Below are 22,208 nucleotides of genomic sequence, written 5' to 3' on the forward strand. Positions count from 1 at the left end.
ATTTTTGATAAATAGAAAAAACTAAATATACTTAATAACAAATTACTCAAAAACCGTTGGGTTTAGAGAAAGATGGTTAATACAAAAAATGTGTATTTTTAGATGACCTACATTTTGTATATTTATTTTTTTCCTGTATCTCTAATAATAAAGTGACTATAGCGAAAAATACAGAAATATGCCACCATTTTCCAATATGGCGGCCGTAGCACAGCTTCAATTTTAGGGGACTTTTAGTATGTTCAAAAGGAAGGTACACCCAACATCTGTACCAAATTCCCTGGTTGTGCTAATTTTTTTTAGGTTTATGGAATTTTTCTCTTATTTTTACTGCACTAATATGGATACAATGATGCGGCAAAGGCTGCTGACAGTATTACAGCGGAGCGGACAGCGCAGGAACTTGTGGCGCTGACTGTACTACACATTCCACTTGGAGATATGAGACTCCACTCAACTTTTGGAGTTATGACACTCTGGTTTAATTTTTACTTGGACTTATGAAACTTTGGAGTTATGATATCTTGGACTTATGAAACTTTGGAGTTATGATCACTTTTCTTGGAGTAATGAAATTATCCCTTTTCGGGTACTTGTAGTTTTGAAACTTTGGATTAAATATAATTTGGAGTTATGATCTCTTGGACTTATGAAACTTTGGAGTTATGATCACTTGGAGTTATGAAACCTTGGAGTTATGAGATGATCCCCATGGGAACGGGGGTTTATGGGGGGTTTTATGGGGTAAAAATGGGTTTTTCCCATTTTTGACCCTAAAAACAAAAGATTTTGCAATTTCTTCCTAAACCGTTTTGTAGAGCTTAAAAAAGAAATAATTTAGTGTATTGAAGCGCTGTTGTATGCCTAACGGTCACGGAGAAATTTCAAAAATAGTGTAATTTAAAATTCCCATGTTATTCTTATGGAGAAAATGAAAATTGTTGTAGTTTACTTGTTTATGGTTATATATTGATAAAATTTGGCAAATTTATTTATTTCATCCTATACTATTGACGTATGGTCAAAAAACACTTTTTACCTTCCCCGTAGCAGCAAACCTAAGCTCTCGTTAAATATAATGTTATTTAAATAGGGAATAAATATGTCTTATTTATGGAAATATTTTAGTAAAAATGTAATCAGACAAGTTGAAATTCGCTTAGTCTGCAGGTTTGCTGCGGCGGGGGTATTTCTTTAATACGATGAACCAATGCACTCATAATATTTCACAATCATCGTTCTACCGCATTACATTGTGATCATTGTTTGCAAGTGTCACAGTGCTTTCGGATGCACAAAAAACGACGTGTGTTTCAAACGACGCGGTACGTTTATGACGTTAATGGGTAATTGCGAAACATGGCAAACCTGCAGACCGTTTGTTCTATTAATCATCTTCGTTTCAACCAATCAACCACTCTAGTCTTCCTGGCGCATGTCTCGACTGGTCCATTAGCTATTTATGTAATTGATTGATCTTTCTAGGTGAAGAAATGCACTTGCAGTTCAGTAGATTCATACGAGTATCAACTCAAAGACCGGTATTTGGATAAGTGAATGTTCTATTTTAAGGTACTAGCTACTATATCCATCATTCGAAAAAGGAAGGGAACGCAAAAGAGAATGATAAGGTTCTCTAGATTTTCTATATGACATAATCATACTTCCATGTAACATTTTATACGCAAAACTTAAGTTTAATAGAATAAGAACACATAGAATTATTTCCTTTCAATTCAGGAAAGGGGATTACTTTTCCTAGACAGCCTGGAAATTTAACAACGGAATTATTAGTAGTCGGTGTAGCCATAAGTGGTGATGATGCTTGTTTAAAAATACTGTAACTGTATGATTGCATTTGTCAAGATAAACTTAAAAGTGTCAATGTACTTGTTTTTAAAACATTTAAGTGATGTTTACTTACTTTTGAGGTGGTACTTGCTTGGCACTTACTTGTTAAGTATTGTTAAGTAATACTGCAACTATGTGGTTAAACTAAATTGTTTAGACCTAATTACTTTTTTATTTGAAGTCAATAGATTCAAATGAATCTAAGAACATATGGCAGTGTAGCAATAAAGTCTATGACTTGATATTAATAATTCATAAGATTAAGATATTTTACCCGAATTCTTTTAATTTTAGTCACTGTAGCTAATTTTATTAATTACTCAGAAAACTCGTTACTGGCAAACCCCTAAAAACCTGTACTACCTTTCGTTAATCAAACATAGCACTCCTGTTAAATAACTTGCAAATCTTCCCTATTTTAAGTAAGTACCGAAAATTAGTAATAGGCTAAACGGGTCAAAATAAACTGAAAATCAAGATTAAACACTAAAAAAACCCTCATAAGCATGAAATCCACTTTTTTTAAATTAATAATATTTATAAAACTCTTCAAGATGTCTTAATGATATCGGTACATATATTGGTATTGTAGTAAACTATTTGCGGAAAAATAATCAATTCAGTATTATGTTTTGCACAAAAATGGCTGCCATTTACGTTTTTAAATTAAAGTAAAAAAATTGGCCGATTTTATGAAAGAATTGTAAACAAAGCAAAAATAATTCTTTGAAAAGAAAAGACAGTTCCTGTGCTTTGTTTGCTAGGAAAAGAGGCAATGAGGAATATCTTATGAAATATGTGTATATTAATTTTTGAAGACATCTAGTCTTTAGGAAACCACCCACAGTACTCACCAGTGAGCCCCAGGCGGAGAGGTCGGGTCGGTCGGGGAAGAGGTAGTTGTCCAGAAGACACCAGAAGCCTCGCCACACGAACACTACCAGAGTTCCGATTATGAACACGCTGAAGAAGCAATCCAGCACGTAAAGCCAAGTCTCTCTCGTGCCCTGGGAAATCACCACGTGTGAAAAAATCTTGTTTTAGGATTATAATTTCTAAATGGGATGACCTACAAGTTGAAAATAGCTGGGATCAATGGTTATAGTTCTACAATCAGCTGTTTAGATCATGAGAAAGCAGCTTTTCCATGGTTAGAAGCTGGACCCACTGTATTAAACCTTGGGAAAAGATATATAGCACTGGCTACATCTGATCGTAGTTTGTAGCAATGCCAAACAAATTTCCCTAGTAGCACCAGAACATTCAATTTAATATTCAAATACGCATTTTTGTCCTAGGACGCTGGGTTCTAGCCCTGATTTTTTTCAGATTATTTCAGGCTAAGCTAAGGGGCTGAAGCATTATCACTAAGATAAAATCCATTGGTGATTTGGGATTGAACGAACCTCAATCAAAGGGTTAGCCTAAATCACATTCATCATTGTACAGTGCATTTTAAACCTACGTCTACCTTTCTCTTATTCTTTCCCGTTGCGAAGCACGGGCAGAATAGGCCTAACTATAGTTATTTCAAACACTAATTAAATAGCGGATAAATATAATAATATGTTAAATATAATATCCAGGCATTCTGCTGCGGGGTATTTTGTACGCTACGATGTTCTTACAATTTCTAGAGATATATTGTTTCAGTGTTAGATCGCAATTGAACTATTTAAATATGGCCTACCTAGGAGACAAGGATTAGTGTAGGTCAAAAAGTCGCAACTAATCTACCCACACAAAAAAGTATTCCAAGGAAGTAACGTGATAATTAACTATATATGGAAACTAGAAGACGGCGTTTAGAATGTACACTTGTTGAGCATTCTTACTTGTATATAGTTTTCATATAATTCCTTCTCTATTCCCACTTCGCTTATTTAATTTTTGTTTTCTTTCATTGTTTATATTTTTGGTTGCTTTAAAATCCAAGCCAATGACATACTAAGCAAATAGCAGTATTTGATCCATGGAAAAGCCACCATGAAAGTAACCAACAAATTAGTAATATAAACACTGTTTTAACAGGAATTGTATATACAAAGTAACTACAATAGGGTCATTCATCGAGTTAATCTATTTTACCTTTGACTACAGTATCCAATAGTCAATGATTTTACTTCATTATTTAACTTGTTCTGTTGGATATGGGTGATATCGTTCTAACTTTGAAAATCAGAAAATGTATACTGTAATAGGCATATAAGAATGCCGAAACGAGTGCTTGAAACTCCCTTTCCTGGATTGAATTTGCATAATCTGGTTCTCGTGTACAATTAATAACTTTTCAATTGATTAATCCACAAAGTTTCCCGAAAGTTGTTATTGTTGCAATAATTTTACTTACCAAAATGTTAAACTTGTTATTAATATTAAGAAAAAAGTTCAATTTATGTTATATTTTGCAGGTCATGAGATAGCCTTTACGGTCAACGATTTGAGAAATGGTCATGGACAAACCATTATGTGCCTGTGGGTGTACAGTTCATTGAAACGATGCTGTATGTTTTCTTGGCGGCAAATTTTTACTGACAAGGTTTTCTGACGTTAAATGTTTACGAACAAACAACATAAAACCTAGGGTTTAAGAAATAATTTACGTAGGCAATACAAACTATCATAAACTGTGGAAAGGAGAATGAGAATTTTAATTTCTTTTAAAATTTCGTGTTCGCAATGCATATTATAGTTAGACATTTTCCCCTGCAATAGGATGTTTTACTCTTAACCCTTAACCCTTTACCCTTAATTTAAGCCCATAGTACAAACTATACTGTTACATTCAAGCTCCTATGAAATTACATTTAGGGTATTACTATAATCTATATAATAATAGGCAAGCATGTTTCTTTAAAACTTTTTTTGTCTCAGCTCGTGTGCATCGTAGGGAAAATCTACGCATACCGTTGGAAAGATATTTTAATGTAGATGTGCAGAATTCATTTATAAATAAACTCAAAAATAAGCACAAAAAATGAATTTAAAATTTAAAACATTTCACATGGGCCTTATGTTTTGCAATGTTTGTGACGAAATAACAACGAAATATGAACAGAAAATAAAAACAAATGGAAGAAATTACAATCACATGTTTTATTTACAGTGTGGAATGGAAATAGAGAATTCAGTACATTTACATATTTTTGGTCGAGTTTTTGCCCACTGGACGACCTCTAGTTGGTATTATTATAATCGGCAACAAAAGATAGTTGATCTAATCAAAGCAATACCTACAAGTAACATATTAAACTAACGTTATAGTTGGTAGCTTCAAACTCAATTTACGCAATTAAGTTACACCTTGCAATGCTAAAAATATATTTGACAAAATTCTAACTAATCTTATTTTTTTATCGGGCAACAACTTGTAAAGAAACTTCAAAATTTGGTCAATATACGAATGAAAATTGAAAATGTATTTTGCACAAATTACCCATCAAAAATATCTTCAATCGTCAAAAAAAATAATTATTGAAATCGTAAGACATTTATCTTACTTTTATAAATTTAAATGGGTTCTGCAAAAGCCATTTTTTAGGTTATTTACGTACACCATCCAATTTACCCCAAACAAACATTTATTTTCCTGTTATTATTATTATTGTTGTTGTATACTATTTTCATGTTTGGGTTATTTTGATATATGTTTGCTTTTACTTGTATTGTATTTTTATTTTACACCTCTGTTTAAGCTATCATCTAAAGTGTACAAATTATGTATATAATTTACAGAACAGAACTCAGTTTTGGAAATGAATCAACTTAGATGTGATTGAAACAATTGTAAATATGTGTATTTTAATTAAAAGTTTTAATTATATTTGAAATTAAAACGCGTGTTTGGATATATATAGCAAGATGTATGTTTATTTGATACATGCTTAGTAAAGTTACAAGAAATAAAATTAAATTTCGTTCACTCATGCTTGGATTCAAATATAATCTAGTGGCCTGTAGGGACATAAAATCCTAAAAAGCTTAATAACATCAAACAAATTATTTGAACAAACTAAGAAATATATTATCTATGTGTCAGAATAGATATCCCTGTACGCCATATCTTTTGGGTAAAAAAACAGTTTGTTATTTGTCTTTGTTTGCCTTTGTTGGCGTTATTCTCAATCAATCATTTGAATCACTACATAGGATTAACTCTACTAAAGGTAGCAAACGTATAATTGGTTGTTAATAAATACTGGTTTATTAAGGTAGCTTTGGTCTTGTGGTTGATGGGGGAAAAAAAGACTTCCCTGATTGCAATTTTGGAAATTGTCTTCGTCAAATATGAAAAGGCAAATAAAGGTACGTTGAGGTAAGCTTAGTTCTTGGCCAAACCCACTAAATTAGCATCCCTACCCAGTTAAAATTTTTAATTTTATACTCCTTTTGTTAAGGTTTAACAACATTAGTGTAAAATAAAGGCATCCCATTGACCAAACTTAATCCTAGATTTTTTCTGATCAACATTAAAAAACTACAATTAGTGTAAGTTAATGTGGTGGTATTCCTCAAGGAGCGATTGACGTTACATATTCTATCAAATTAGGCCTAATCATCGGCTGATTCTTAACTCTTTTGCGAGCAACAGACAGTGCCTGTTTAAAATCAATATTGTTTTTCCTCCCACTGGAACTTGTCATAGTACCTACTTAATTAACAAATATATATATTTCCTGTACGAACCTATTCCATCTTTATTCCCAGGTTATTTCCTAAGAGTAGCCGTTGAAGTTATTCCACTTCACAAAATATTGATTAAACATTACAATAAATCTCAAATTTAAAATAAAGAAAGTGTAGAATAAATGTAGAACATATGTTTTGAAATAAAAACAAAGCAGAAGTTTTCCATTTAATCTTGAATAGTTAATTATTTATACAATGTAGTTATTTCATAATTTGAAAAGTTTCAGAGTAAAACATTTTATTTCTACATTCTATAATGTAGGTAACTAAAAAGTCTTAATTATTATAGGTAACGTCATTTCTGGTTTTATATAGTACATTGCAGAATAATTGACTGGCAAATAAGTAATCCAAATGTTAACATTGCGTACTGGCTTGATGATAAATCACGATCAGCTGTATTGAAGTAAACAAATATCAGCAGTAAATGGCTTCTAATGCTATTCTTTTGGAGAACATTATTTGACGTAATATCTCGTTTTCTGACAACTTTATGGGAATTCTGCTATTTTTCCCGAGTCCCTGGGGTCAAGACCTTTAATTTAAGACTCCTCCCACTTTTCTGCGACTTATCAGACGTCCACAATTTTCTGGTCAAAATGTTGTCTTACAGAATTACAGAATAAGGATTTTGCAACTAACACGTAACGTAAAATGTCGGGAAACCCAAAATAACAAATCAAGTGAATGATCCTTTTACGAAAATATTATAAATCCTCGTAGGCTCTATGTTATAATAAATAGTCAAGTTAATAACCCTTTTTCAGAGAGTAATGAATCATGGTTAATTTAATTGCTTTCCACGATAACTAAAAGTCTATAGGATTGCCTTACTATTTTTTGTTTTGTTTTACGAACTAAAATTCATACTACAGTTTAATGAAATCGATAAAAAATATAGGTTTTCACTATATTTGTGATTTCATTTTAACTCTTCAATAATCGTAGCAATCATTTTATCGGTTCTGATTAAAATTAATTTATTTTTTGTTTAAAAGAATGGACGCTACGAAGGAAAATACTCGAATCAGGGTCTCGAAAATAAATTTAAACCCCGAATTTGGTAAATTATTGTTGTTCAGTGAAACATTTTATTTTACTGCCCTTTTTGATTTTGTTACATGTTTAAAGTAACTGCCTTGTAGTGGTTTTGGATGGGTCTTTCGGTCTTTCGGTGTTTTGGAGTAGTTTTGGAAAGTATGTGTCCATTCTTTTTAGTATATTCAGCAAAAACTTCCTTTGACAAATTTTTTTGATTTGATTTCCGCGCGTTTGATTTCACGTCTTATAGAAACAGTTACTTTAACGATTACATTAAAAGCTTTCCTATTCATTAGTCAGGACAATCTTGCTTACGTTGTCAACTTATTCGCTACATACATAACCCATCAAAATTAATATATACATCTAAGAGAATGGATATTTCGTTTCTTCTGTAATATGTGTTACGCTGAACCTGTAACATTACTGACCATAACCAGACAGTTTGAACATTATACGAATCTCTCCAACGGATGATAAGGAACCACACATTTTATTCCACCTTAGTCAATACGGCGCACTTCAGATATCACATAGGTACGTTGCTGCCAAGCCCTTCGCACTTATACTCACATATTTGAACATGGTCGGAACCTCGAAGTAACCTTCTCTGCGGTCCGTGACGACGGCGAAGGGCGGAGCACTGATGTTCCTCAGGGTGCGGGTCCCCGCGAGGATGACGATGGCGGAGAGCGTCACGGCGAGCACCAGGTCTACGCCCAGACCGGTGTAGAGGTCCAACAACTTAAAGGCGCCTCGCCACGAGTTGACGCAACAAAACCCGAACACCGCGGTGTACAAGCGAGAACACAGGTAATACAGGAGGCGGTGACGATCCGGGTGGAGGACAGCGGCAAGAGAGGTTTGACCTAGAGTCAAGATAAGGATTCCGCCCAGTCCGGCACCTAAGGAGACAAATCCACTTCTACCAGGGTCATCGGGGTACACATAGACGTCCATGAGACCCCATGTCCCCCTCCAGTAGCCGACGACCAGGGTGGTGATGACGAGGGTGGACAAGAGGGTGTCCAGGAGGGTGAGGAAGGCGTAGTGGACGGCGTTGTGCCCCCGGAGGCCGTCGGTGATGCCCGCCGTGGAGCCACGCATCGTTCTGGCGGATCCCCACTACCAGCACAGGACATCAGGAGTGGTTCTCGCACGCACACACACAGGACATCTGTCCTCGGGCCACTCAGTCGGGGAAACACTCAGCAATTGTAATGTTGCTAGAATAAATGTATGACTGTCGAAGAGTGATTGGAATACTTCTTGATCATGAGACATGGATAATATTGGGTTTCTATTAAATAACCATAACCAATCTGGAGAGAGCAAAGGCAGTAACGTACCAATCATTTGGCTCATGAGAATTCGGTCAAGAACATATGGGTCCAATTTCAAACTAATACTGACTTAGCTTAGGGTTGAACCAGCGACTTTGTGATTGTTGGGTGAGCACTTAAATGTTCTTGTAATCCGCCGCCACCAGTTTGATCGGAAGAAAGAGTCTTTGAAGGCTCCAAAAATAATTTCAGGTGACATAGATTGATGTTCTTATAAATTTCCATAATCAATCTAAGGAGAACAACATGCACTGGATGCAACAGCAGTTCTATTAAAAATGTTTATAGCTTTTTTGATGGGTTGAAAGTAAACCAAGATAGGTGTGTATGTACTTTAAGCTTTTATCGTTCTTAAGAATCAACTTGTCTTAGAGGGTAACAAAGCTATTCAAGGCAGCTTAACTGAAATAATAAGTTATTCAATCTCATTTGAGCTAAATCTACCCAATTATCTATACAGGGTTATTACAAATGATGTTCCTGATTTTCATTATAAATATTATTGGGTTAATTTGTTTCAAGACTATTTTAGTTGGTACCATTGGAAAGAAAAACTCATAAAGTTTCATTTACATTGGTTTGGGTGCATATCAGCTGTTTGTCAAGTCAATTGTTGTAAGTGTTGTGTAATGGCTGAATTTGAAGGCAGGAAAGCTTTTTGCCAGTTGGAATATTACATTAACCAATCTGTTATTAGTGTGCAACGACACTTTAGAACCAGGTTTAACGATTATCCTCCTAGTAACCACTATATTGGCAAGTGACACTTGAAATGTAAGAGAAATGGCTGCATTTAAATGTTACTTGTAGTAGGGCTGAACTTAACAAATGTGCTGCCTGAGATACGGAACGAGCTCAGTGGTCCGAATAATTACACACCCCTGAACTGGCCTACAAGATCTCCGGACATCACCCCCTGATTTTTTTCTTGTGGGGATACATAAAAGTCTTTATGTGATTCAAAGATAAGGCGTACACACCACCATTATCAGATAGCATACTTGAGGTCCAGCAACGGATTACCAATGCTATCGAAACAATAGACCTAGACACACTTTTCAAAGTCTAGCAAGAGCTTGATTACATTATTGACATCTATCGTACCACAAGGGGTTCCCGTGTCGAGCATTTACAGTTCTGTGTATCTGTGTCAACACTTTTTGAGTTTTTCAAAAGTTGTAACCATTTTATTTCTTTGTATAACAAATAAAACTATATTTCACGTATGTATGAAATCATGAACATCATTTGTAATAACCCTGTATAATTAATACGCGAACACGAAGTTTGTCGGTTGAACTCCTCCGCCATTTCTTAACCGATATTATCCGTTGACATCTCATTGGAAAGAGCGTGTCGCGTAGATTTGCAAACTGGCTTTACATTTTTGAATACGTCCCTTGGGCTCTGCCCAGTGACTTCAAAAGTTCCCATGTTATCCTTATGAAGAATATAATTGTTTACATTTTGATCAGCTGTATCCTAATTGCTGTTATTTATTTTTCAATTCAATGAAACGCATTGGGTACATTTTTTGTTGAAATTAAATATTTACTACTAGGTGAAACCCGTCGAAATCGACGATTAGGGGCCTCCTCGTTTTACAATTAATTGGCAATGTTATAACGCTTGACTGTGCTGTAAACGATCTATTGTACATCCGAGTAATCTGTTAGCCACGATAAAAATCAAAAGCTCATAAAAAACACGTTGGCAAAACTGATTGTGCTGTTGAACATGTGTTTAAAATTGTAAACAATTTGATTGACAAACTATTTGATTTGTTCACAAACATACGAGTTAATATGTCAAAACTCTCAAACGTACTTCAAATTAGTAAACGATTAAAACTAATGTTTCTACAATCGCTTATCCGCCAGAATATTCCATGCATTTCTACTTTACCGCTGTTACTTTCTTCGAGAAATTCCCAACCGTTTGGTTCACAAAATCACAAACCCCAAAGTCGGAAAATGTCTCAAGAAACTTCTGGAATTTTCAACACCGAGGTTTATTTACGCCTTCAATCTTGCAAACATCACCATACCCTACACCAAGACACCAGGACAAGCAGTGTAAGTAACACTTTATTATGATAACCATCGTATAAGGTTGATCCATTATACATATTAGGCTGGTGCTATTGGAAAGGACTGAGGAGGTCAAACTTTGAGCTTGACTATTTTAAAGCTTGAGTGATGTGATGTAATCGCAAACTTTCAGCAAGTTAAAAGACCACTGATTATGTTTTATATCATTTTCAGCTCTTGGGTGTTTCAGAAACAGTGTTGTTTATTTTGCGGTCTTTAACTGTCTTTTTGGGCCTTTGTCAGCGTACAATCAAGCATAATCTCTTAGGGTACTGGTTTATCAAGCCTGTGGATCATCTAAGTTAGTTTCTATTCCAGATTTCTTTACATGGCATGAACTACTTTTTGTGCTTGCACTTTTTGTACTTCGTGTAACTGTGTATTTTCCACATGACCGTTCATGTCCACGTATATCAGAGGAATTGAAGCATGTTTTATATGATAAAAACAACTGTTGTCTTTTATCAAGTTGATACAACCTTGCAGCATTTACTTGTTCTTTGATACAATTTACGTATGTAATGATAGCGTCTCTCAAGAGTTGAGTATAATGAGTTATCAAGAACGCACAGCAGCAATAAGGCTTCCACTTGAAATATCTGTAAGATAAATGCCGCTTAGCCTTGCTTAGAGTTTTACCACTTACTTAATAGTTATCAATGTTGTAATTACAAAAGATCTACACATTGTTTTAACCTCGAAGGTAGTTTGGATGTATTCGCTAAAGCAAAAGCTGTTGGCCAGGGATAAATTTACACAGACCATCACACTCCATTCTACCTTTGACTTTTAGACGGGCATAGGTGGAAGGAATCTTTATGAACCAGCTGTGTTTAGTATTGAATGCAAGAAGGCTTAGAACATATTTTGAATAAGCCACTCGTGGATCTTACTCGTTTTCAAATTTTAGTCTTCATCCCTACTGAACACTTAATGTTTATAAGTTACTGATATTTGTATATGACATAAAAGATCATAGTTGACAGCTTGAACTTAATATTTACTTGGATGGAATATGTCATGTCCAACATTGATAGTGGCACACTCTGCCTAAATTTAACTACGGTACGTTTTATTTTAATTCTATAACTAACTACATCATTGACTATACAACTCCTCTATTCAGATTATACGTAGACAAGTTCTGTTGCTGTTTTAATATAATGAATTATTTGGTGTTGTGCTGTAAACTGCATTGGTTGGATTTTAATCATCAAAAGTGGTTATTTAGTTGTGGAGCATAATATGTTTATATTATTTTTTGACTCGTGGAATTGTGTACTCAACTGATTATTTTACACCAACCACAATCACCGATTAATCTCAGAGGTGTATGAATAACTCGCAACGCGTGAATACCTTGTAATTCAACTACAATCGAAGATAAGAGGAATCGTTAATCCTTAATTAATTATTTATCTAATCAAACACGCGAATAAGAAATCGTGAGTTAGGGACGTTTAAACAACAAAGTTTCTTTTGTAGTAATCTAAGATATTCTTGTAGTAAAATATTTAGATGAGAGCTCAAGAGAAGTTATGTTCCATAGATTTTACAGTTAAACTGTTTTTCAATAATAGTGGTTTTTCAATCCGAGCTATCTGTTGGCCTTTCTGACAAGCAAAAAAACAGAAACACTGATCCAACGTAGGTTAAATTTGTCAAAAAAGTTAGCTAGTAATACAGAGAAAAGGTAGAAGGAGTTTTTTTTTAGCGAATTTCCCATATAGGGAATAAGCTATTACCGTAGTACTCATGGTAAGACCTGGACGCGGGACCGATTTTTTTTTCGTTTTGAGGTCCCTAGAGGCCAAAAACACCATCCGTTCAAATTCATTTAAATATATATATATATTTATATATATCAATAAATTAATAACTTAAAAAAAGGGTACTAAATGTTTAATTATTTATTTCATTTATTAATTATATATATATATATGTCCGTCAGCACGATAACTCGAGCAAAAATGATCCGATTTTGATGAAATTTGGTACAAACGTGTAAACGTACGTTTATTCGAACGAGTTCGCGATCCAGCATGATCGGACCATGGGAACGGAGGTTTACGGGGGGTTTTATGGGGTAAAAATAGGTTTTCCCATTTTTGACCCAAAAAACATAAAATTTAGCAATTTCTTTCCAAACCATTTTGTAGAGCTTAAAAAAACAAATAATTTAGTGTATTGAAGCGTTATTATGCGCCTAATGGTTACGGAGAAAATTCCAAAAAATTGTAAATTTAATATTCCCATGTTATTCTTATGGAGAATAAGTAAACTGTTGTAGTTTGCTTGTTTGTGAACATATTTTGATCAAATTTGGAAAATGTTTTTATTTCTTACTAACTATTCATATTTTATAAAAAAAAAACAGTTTTACCCTCCCTGATGCAGCAAACCTAAGTACTTGTTAAACTAATTGTATTTAAATCAAGAATAAATGTTATATTTTTAAGTAGACATTTCAGTGTAAATCCTATCAGTCAAATGGAAATTCGCTTAGTCTGCTGGTTTGCTGCGGCAGGGGTATTTTTATATTTTCAATCTCACCTTACTCTAGACCTATATTAATCCCCGTATTATTTGAGGATACATTTTGGTAAGTAAATATAAAGAATATTAAAAAATCCAATTTTTAGTTTAACTTGTTTATGTTTATCTACTAATATTAATACTAGTGTTATATAGGCCTACTTAATTCAAAACAATAACATATTTTACACATTGAGTAAAACTAAGATGTGTTACATTAAAATGTCGCTTTATAGTTCTTCAAGAAACACAACTTTACTTAACAAAATGGTGAACGAATGTTTCGTCCAATGCGATTATATTATTACGCCCTCTTGACTCAATTTTACAGACTCGTATCCAGAAAATTCTAGTTGATCCCAATTCAAACGTTCACGACGCACACAACAATAGATCAGCTGGTCAGTGGATGTCAGCTGATATTATAGATCAGCTGGCTTGTTTGGCGCCATAACCTCAGTATCAGCTGTGGAAGATTCCCGCTAAGGGCAAAGGTGGTAGAACCCCAAAATTATAAACATTCGTTATTATGATGCAATGTTCTGTTCGGCTGTACAACGAATACGGGTTTTTACAGCGAGTTATCAAGGACAGAACTTGATTAAGCTGTTTATCTTCTTTAGTTCTTCTATTGAAATAAAGTTGTCTTAATTGTTTTTAATGCTAACTGAAGTATTTTGTAGCAAACAGAACTTGTGTAGAGTATGTTTTATAACTAGCTGAATATAAGAAAAATACCCCGCCGCTGCAAACCTGTTGACTTAGCGAATTTCCATATACCTGATTGGATTTCCACTGAAATATTCCTTTACACATGATTATTTATTCCTTATTTAAACAATTTTAGGTTTAGTGATTACTTAGGCTTGCTGCCCTAAGAAATGCCATAAGTAGTTATTTTATCAAAATGTTAATAGCTTCGTATAAATATAGTATACTAGCTGTAACCCGCGGGCTTTGCCCCGTTTAACTTCTTAATTTTCAAGATTATCTCGTTCGCATGGCTCAATCACGTCCTGGTTGAAGTTTGTTCGCTACCCTCACTCAGGTTGGAGCTCGTTCGCTGCGCTCACTTGCCTTCAGGTTAGCTCGTTCGCTACGCTAACTCGCCTCCAGGCTGAAGATCGTTCGCTACGCTCACTCACCTTTTGGTTGCAAATTAGCTGTTGTCATAAATGTAAAAGAAATAATAGTGCTGCACCCTGTTGGTAATCCTTGTAACTTTAATGCTATTGAACATCATAGAACAGAACCAACTTGTTTAATTGAAACAGCTGTTAAGATTCAATAATTCCATTTCTCATAAGGTTAACATGGGAAACTCCAGAGCCACTGGGGCGGAGCCCAAAAGGATTTTTGAAATAAGAATATGCCTATATGTTAATCGGGAATGTGAGCTATCATCATGCCAAATTTCAGCCCAATCCGACCAGTATTTTTCGCGTTCACTTGTCACAAACATACATCCATACATCCATACATCCATACATCCAAACTTTCTCATTTATAATATTAGTAGGATTTCATAACAAGAATAGAACGTGAGTCGTTACATATTTTGAGACCATGTTTAAAGTGCGAGATTTGTCAAACTTTTGTAAGTTACTTTTCGATACACTACAAAGGCTAATTACTTTTTAATTCACAATAGACATTGGAATATTTTTTATAACAGTTGGGAACATTGAAAAACTATAAGAATTTGTTAGTTTAGGTCTTCTAATTAAAGTTCAAATTTACTTAGCACACTTTTGGTTGTTGCAAATCGGAACAGTTGATGAAACAGTAACAAATGTTTGTTTATGTCGGCAAAATCCAAAAAAGTTAGTAAACATTACTTTTGTATAGTAAGCATTCTTTTGCGTATTAAACTATGTAATAATAAATTTCCACAGTTGATAAACATAAAACGGAAACAGGTAATTTCACAGTAGCGAAAATTGAGTTTTTGTCTACTGGCGACCACGTTGTATAACTTACCAATGAATGTCCATTTTAGAACAAAATAATTAATCATTTAGTGCTTTAATTGGTTTAAAAGCATTCAGTATTTTGACTACATTTAATAAACCAAACTCGATTCTTACTTCCTAGAGCTATCAATTAATGTTAGCCTGTTTTGTACCTGGTGAACCTTTCTGATGCCTTATTGAATTATTTGCAAAACAATTAGAGGTTCATTGTCATTCAAATTGATCAAAATGGTAGTCCATAAAGACCTCTCTAGTTATCTCAAAAGTTTTTACTAGCGAATTTCCCCTAAAAGGAATATTAATATTGGCCATCCACTTAAAAAGGTATAGTAGGCCTTCATTTATACGTTAAGAGATCTTAAAACGAAACATAAATCATCATTACATACCAACAGTTCATCATCTACTAATTTACATAAACCACATTTTTATTTTAATGTAATGACTGACAGTATTAATTTTACAATAAGATTAATTATTTCAATATTGACTCGGTTGATCAATTGTTTTCAAAACGACCACCTATAATTTGAAGACATTAATTTTATATTAATTTATTCATTAGTTGGTTTGGAATCCGGATTCACGTTTCTATATTTCAGAAACTACTCTCAACGGTCTAGTGATTTCATAAAAGAAGATTGATTGAGTGGAGGTTTTTTACATTGAAAGTATATTTTTCAATGTAACTGTTGTCTGTGTCCATGAATGAATGCCAGTTTGTTTTGATTTAACCTCAAAATTTGTCAAGAAAACACACGACCTACGACCACACTGCAAAGTGGTTGATTGTCAAAGATGGTCCTCCACCAAACAACTGCCCCAGGCTAAAAATCCAACTTTGTTGGTGGCATGATATGAGTATACAAAATTCAAAGAGTAGCCTACTTTTTATTCTGTGCCCCGTGCGTTATCGCTGAAGTCATCTTTATGGGGAATAAATTAATTGCGGTAGAGTGATTGTCTGTGGTTACACATTTATTTAACAAGGCACGCGTGGTTTTTTGTTTTGATATTCTAACAATTAAGGCATTGTAAAGCAAAGTGTTGATGTGATTTGATTTTTCGAACAACAATATATGTTTGAAAACAAGTTGGATTAGTTCTGAAGTTTTGCTATGGTAGGGATAGTTTTTGGAATAATACAATTAAATCCATCACACAAAAGTAGCGATTTATATTTGCCAAAATTCTTTGAGGAGGTTTATTAGTTTTTATAACTAAAGTTAATAACGTACAATTGTTTTTAAGTTGGCAAAACCCGATCATTGTGGTAATCATCGTGGTAATCTTCGTCTAGTTTACATTTTTACCTAATGCTTAAATAGTAGTTTTTACATTTTGTTAGTCTTTGCATTGACTATAGATCGGGATCATTATTGCCATTCTTATGTAGACTAATAGTTCTTATTGAACGAAAAACTAATTTAAAAGATAAGAAGTAGCATAACTCAAAAAGAACTAAAGAAACTATATTATCTTTGATAAAAAAATAGATACAGTTGGTCCATATGGATAATTGTATTTCACTATATAAAGTCAATGGTTAAAGTGATAGCATAAGCTACATACAAATATTTAAGTGTACGGGTAGTGCATTTGACAAAATTAAAATCCTAAAATATAACTGTGACAGCATAACAAAATCCAAATGTGAAACTAATTACAATCCAGCAGAATTCGTTTAATCAGTGAGGTTTACTAATAGATCTCTATCGGGTCTTCGTCATTGCATGGAGTTATGCAATGTCATTATAATGATCCAGATATAAATACATCAAGAATCAGTCTTACATAAGCGTTATATAAAGAGTTTGGAAAAATTAAGTTCGTAGAGGCCAACGATAAGACTACAAGGAAATGAATGAGATACAATCAAGAATTGTTAGAACAATCGAGAATGTAGATTTTGTTTCTTCGTATTTTTTGTTTGCTAATTCACTACAACATCTTTGTTGCGGGAATTTACTTTGCTAACGTGCCCTGGGTAGGCTAATCATTAATTGCTGTGTTTTGGAAAAACAAATCTTGGAATGTTAGAAGGGTAAACATAAGTATATGATTAAGAATATGTTTTCAAACTATGTTTCTTTCCAAGTATTTTTTGCTTATATTTTTTGTCTTATTACAATTTGACCAATTTAGTCAATTTGGATTTAGAAGATTTTTTTACAGTAAGAAAATACAAGCAAGAAAACAATACAAAACGAGCTTTTTGAACTGATTTTATCAGAGTATTTTTTATGATTGATTCCACAAAAAAATTGTATATTTCATCACTAGGGCGCAAAGTGACTCTTTTTAACCCGAGCTCATGTTTCACGACCGAGGCTATAATTATTTGTGTAACTAGTGGGCAAAGGCAGTTTGCACTCGTATTACTCATTATATTGTTCCTAAAGTAAAATAATGTTCATAAATCATAGAAATAATTGGTGTTTCAAACACTGTACAACACGTTTTTAGGTTAGGTTAAATCCAAACATTGAACGAAATTGGAAACACTGCACCAGCTGATCGTAGTCGCAATATATTTTTGCTACCAACATATTTCCAAGCGTAGACGGATTACGTGCATAATAAAAGCACGCTGTTTTGTGTTGTTTGGTTGGAATACAACCTGGTGTGCGCCAGAGTAAAAACTGTGCACGAAAGTAAGCTTTCTGTCTGTGCAAGGAAGCCCACTTTTCGGGCGACTGTAGGGAAATAAATATTGTAACTAACAATATTTCAGTCATACTGAACAATTATTTAACAAACCAAGCTAGAATACGAAAATACTTTTCAAGTAAACATAACCTCTCAAAACGACTTTCAACTTGTTTTCAATTTTGTTATTGCAAATAAGCAGTTGTTTAGTTAGTGATTCGTCTATTACGATTGTGTTAGTATATTATACTAGCGATATGTCTAACTAACTATTGACAAGAATGCAACAATAATCTACGACGATGTAAACAATCGATACGTGCGGTTGCTTACAATCGAAGTTTACAACAGCTGACTTTTAGTACCTAGTTAGCGAGTAAAATAACTACAGACCCGCAACGCGTGTTAAAATTAGCTGCATTTGCTGCAGTTTGCGAAAAATATTTTGGACTGTTTTGTCAAAAGGGATGATTAAAAAACATAAAACAAATGTGAGAGGAGGTTTTCGAACTAGAATTGTTTCAGAGCACTTCTCAATTCTACATTCGCTCCAAATGTGTTTATTAGAATTACGGAAACAAGCAAGGAAAGAATGCGAGAGAAGGGTTTCAAATTGTATTTCTATTTTTCAAAGTGTTTCCCCTTTCTGCAATAGCTTTAAACATTAAAACCGATTTATATATACACACCAAACAAACAATCAAACAATCATACGATAGAAGAGACCCTTTTTAACTAGATATTTCGATTGTTTATCTGTTCTTCATTGGCTTACTCAACTGAACCAAATTATTCAAACATTTTTGTCGCGAAGAAATAACTTAAGCTTAGAACACTCGAGGTAAATTAACCACTCAGTATAGAGTGAAATGTACGACTTTAAATTGTTAATTTATAGAAAGGTAAACACTATTTCCTCCACGTGTGGTTGCAAATCACAGAATTAAACTTCGCCAATTAAAACCTTCTAATACGGTACGGAAATAACTCGTGGATAGCACTCGTTCTCCGCGCACTAGAGATATACGTACTTTATATAAACTAGAGATATATTTTACTCGTGTTGGAGATTAGTCCAAACGAAATGCATAACTGTGATTTCACAGTGGTTGAGAGATATTTTCTCAGAATGTTGTAGATTTAATATCTGTTAACAATGAACTAGTTTCAAACATGAGTGGTTGAATCCGCGAAACATGTAATTTAATTACAAATTGTGATTGTGTATTTGGCTAGTTAAATCTCAACATAAGTATATTGTTTTATGAAAATTACCAGTTTTGTGTCAAAAAGTGTGATTTATTTTAGAATTTCGTGAAATGCTACTCAGTCACGTTGGAAATTTTATACTTCGTTGATTTCGATCAAAAGTGTATTGTAACATCACATTGCAACTCTGATGTTATATTACTGGAAAGTATTACAGTATATGAAACGTTATTATAATAAGAGGAGTGTGTGTTTTTCTTATTATTTTTGATTGCTAACTAATGAGGTGTATCAGCAAAAACAAGCACTGAATTCAAAACGAACAACTAATACGAAACACAACAAAGGATTATCTCAAAGAATATTACAGTTGTCAGCTTTTGGTTCATAATACAATTTGTTCAATACTTTCCCTGGTAAATACTGTTTTTAGAACATTTTCATACTGGTTTAAGATTATTAGGCTATCCTGAAGCTCATTGTACTTCATAGGAATATGTTTATGCATACTTGTCCACTTGGGGACTAAATTCTTAACTGTCATGTTTAAAAACATGTTAATGTATTTATTTCTGTGTCGAATATTACAATACCGGTACATAGGTCTAACGCATTGTCTTATCAGTGACGTAGCCAGGATTTCAAAATAGGGGGTCCACCGACCGGGGGGCCTAGGTAAAAGGGGGGTCCGAGAAAATTTTTAAAAATATAGGCCCTAAAACGGTCTTTTTTTAGCTCTCTTGGCATTGAAAAATATCAACCCCAACGTCAATACAGCATGATTATATAATTTTACATTGAATTTAACCAAAAAATATTATATTTAAGATTGGAAGGGGGGTCCAGACCCCCCAGGACCCCACCCTGGCTATGTCACTGGTCTTGTAAGTGTGCAGTTAACTATTGGTGGTTAATTTAAACATTTTACTTACTGTAAACCTTGGGACTATAAAACTACTATGAGTATGCATGCAATCTTAAAATAAATCAAAAACTACTTTATTTACTATTTTCAATCTTGGGATGTAATTTGATTTTTTGAGCCCCTTATTCACTAACGTGCATTTTAAAACTATACGATGCAAACTTTCAAAGAAGAGCAAGTAATTCACTCACCGAGATATTGAACATGGTCGGAAACACGAAGACATCCTCGGCCTTGAAGTCCAACGCGATGCAGAAGGGAGGTGCCAATGTGTTGCCGAAGAGGCGAAACACGAACAGAACCACAGTGGAAGGTACAGTCCACAAGAGGAGGTTAGGGACGTCCTCGCAGGCGGTACAGTCCTCCAGGAGGGCCCAGGTGGAGCGCCACTGCATGGCGCAGCACACGGCGAACACGTAGATGTAGCAGCGAGAAGCCAGAGTGTACTTCAGCCCGGTGTGTTGGAAATACTCCACAAAAGCTTCCCGCAGGAGGGCGAAGACCAGGTGGAGAGCCCCGGACACCCACAGGGTCCACCAGAGCGGGAAGGACTCCCGGTAGGCCTCCATGAACTCCCATGTCCCCCGCCAGAAGCCGACGACACACGGACCCACCACCAGACTGGAGAGCAGAACGTCCAGCACGGCTAGGAACCACATTCTCAAACATCATTCGCTCACTGTCAGCTCGGCATGACTGAGCGAGACTGTGATAGTGTTATCAGCGTCACATGGCGGCGCTACAGCTACAACATAGAGTACACGTCTTGTGTTGGGCTACTTGAGGGAAACGGGATACGGGGGAACAGGTCATGTCACGATACAATACAGTATAGGGAAGGCGATGGAACATGACAGAATGGTACATAGAGTAACCTAGTGTGCGGTACAGAATACGGCGTGTGTATCATACGGCGGTACGAAACTCAACAGAGAAACCTCGTAACTTATTTTCCGATCGCGCGATCTTCACAAAAGGGTCTGATGTATCGGAATGCACTTTTGACGATTGATTCTCGATACTGATACCAACGTATAAGTATCGGTGGTATCGAGGATTGGTTTCTGGAATCAACAAATCCCTAATAAATGTATCAATAAATTTCGTGGGGGGGCCGGCCCCCTTGGCCCCCGTCCCTGAAAACGCCACTGCTCGTAAGCGGCAAAGGATAATACGTTAGTGTCACGATTCATCATAAAATAGAAGTACATGTGGTACAGGTGATTTTCTCATAATCACGAAACATTTACAACCTCATGCGGTACAGGAGAATATCTTTGTCACGAATCGTAACTATACATAACTTATACGGTACAGGACAATACGTCATGTTTCGCGATACCTAACAGCGCGTATGTATTCGGTATTATTCAAAATAGAGGATACGGAGTACGATTGAGTTTACATTGTACAGGGAAATATGATTGACGTACGTCATGCAAAGTACCCTTCAGTAATAAAATACGGCACAGAAGTGGATAATGAGTCGTGATGTGCTACATGGGATAGGTCTATTTGAACGAAAGCTATTACAATGGAACCTGGATAGCAAGACCCTCGATAACAAGGGTCTTTTTAAATCCCGTTGAATTTATTTTACCCCTAAGTCACGTGTTATTGCAGCACATTGTTGTGTTCAGTTGGAAAACTGGCTTGCATTATAAAAGTAAGGAAAACTATGAAATTAATGAGTCAAAGACATCTCTTCCAGGAGGTCAACGAACTCAACTAGATCTTGATGGGTATACACATGGTGACTGATTCAAAAAGATAATGATGATGATACAGAGAAGCTAAAGACCAAACAAATCAAAGATAGTAATAAACTGTGTGTGGGCCTGACACAACTCAATTGTTATCGCTGCTTGGTAAATACTGTATTGTTTGTAGTTTGGAAAGTCGC

General features: G+C 34.8%; 1 protein-coding gene across 2 annotated transcripts in view; it reads right to left on the minus strand.

Annotated features, from left to right (window-relative positions):
- The window catches only part of LOC128987698 (uncharacterized), a 40,045-nt gene that overhangs the window by 15,801 nt on the left and 2,036 nt on the right, over positions 1–22,208 (minus strand). The window contains exons 2-3 of one of the 2 annotated variants that reach the window (XM_054408688.1): positions 20,497–21,050; positions 2,706–2,858 (exon numbers count right to left, since the gene is read on the minus strand). In XM_054408688.1, the coding sequence (XP_054264663.1) occupies positions 2,706–2,858; positions 20,497–20,964 (621 nt within the window). In that variant the 5' untranslated portion in view covers positions 20,965–21,050. Of the gene's footprint in view, positions 1–2,705; positions 2,859–8,154; positions 8,707–20,496; positions 21,051–22,208 lie in introns of those variants that run through there. The other variant, XM_054408687.1, reaches the window with a different exon arrangement.

Source organism: Macrosteles quadrilineatus, unplaced genomic scaffold (genome assembly GCF_028750875.1).
Source record: "Macrosteles quadrilineatus isolate MER2022 unplaced genomic scaffold, UCM_ALF_1.0 Scaffold_2__2_contigs__length_208266976, whole genome shotgun sequence".
Taxonomy (NCBI): Eukaryota; Metazoa; Arthropoda; class Insecta; order Hemiptera; family Cicadellidae; genus Macrosteles; species Macrosteles quadrilineatus.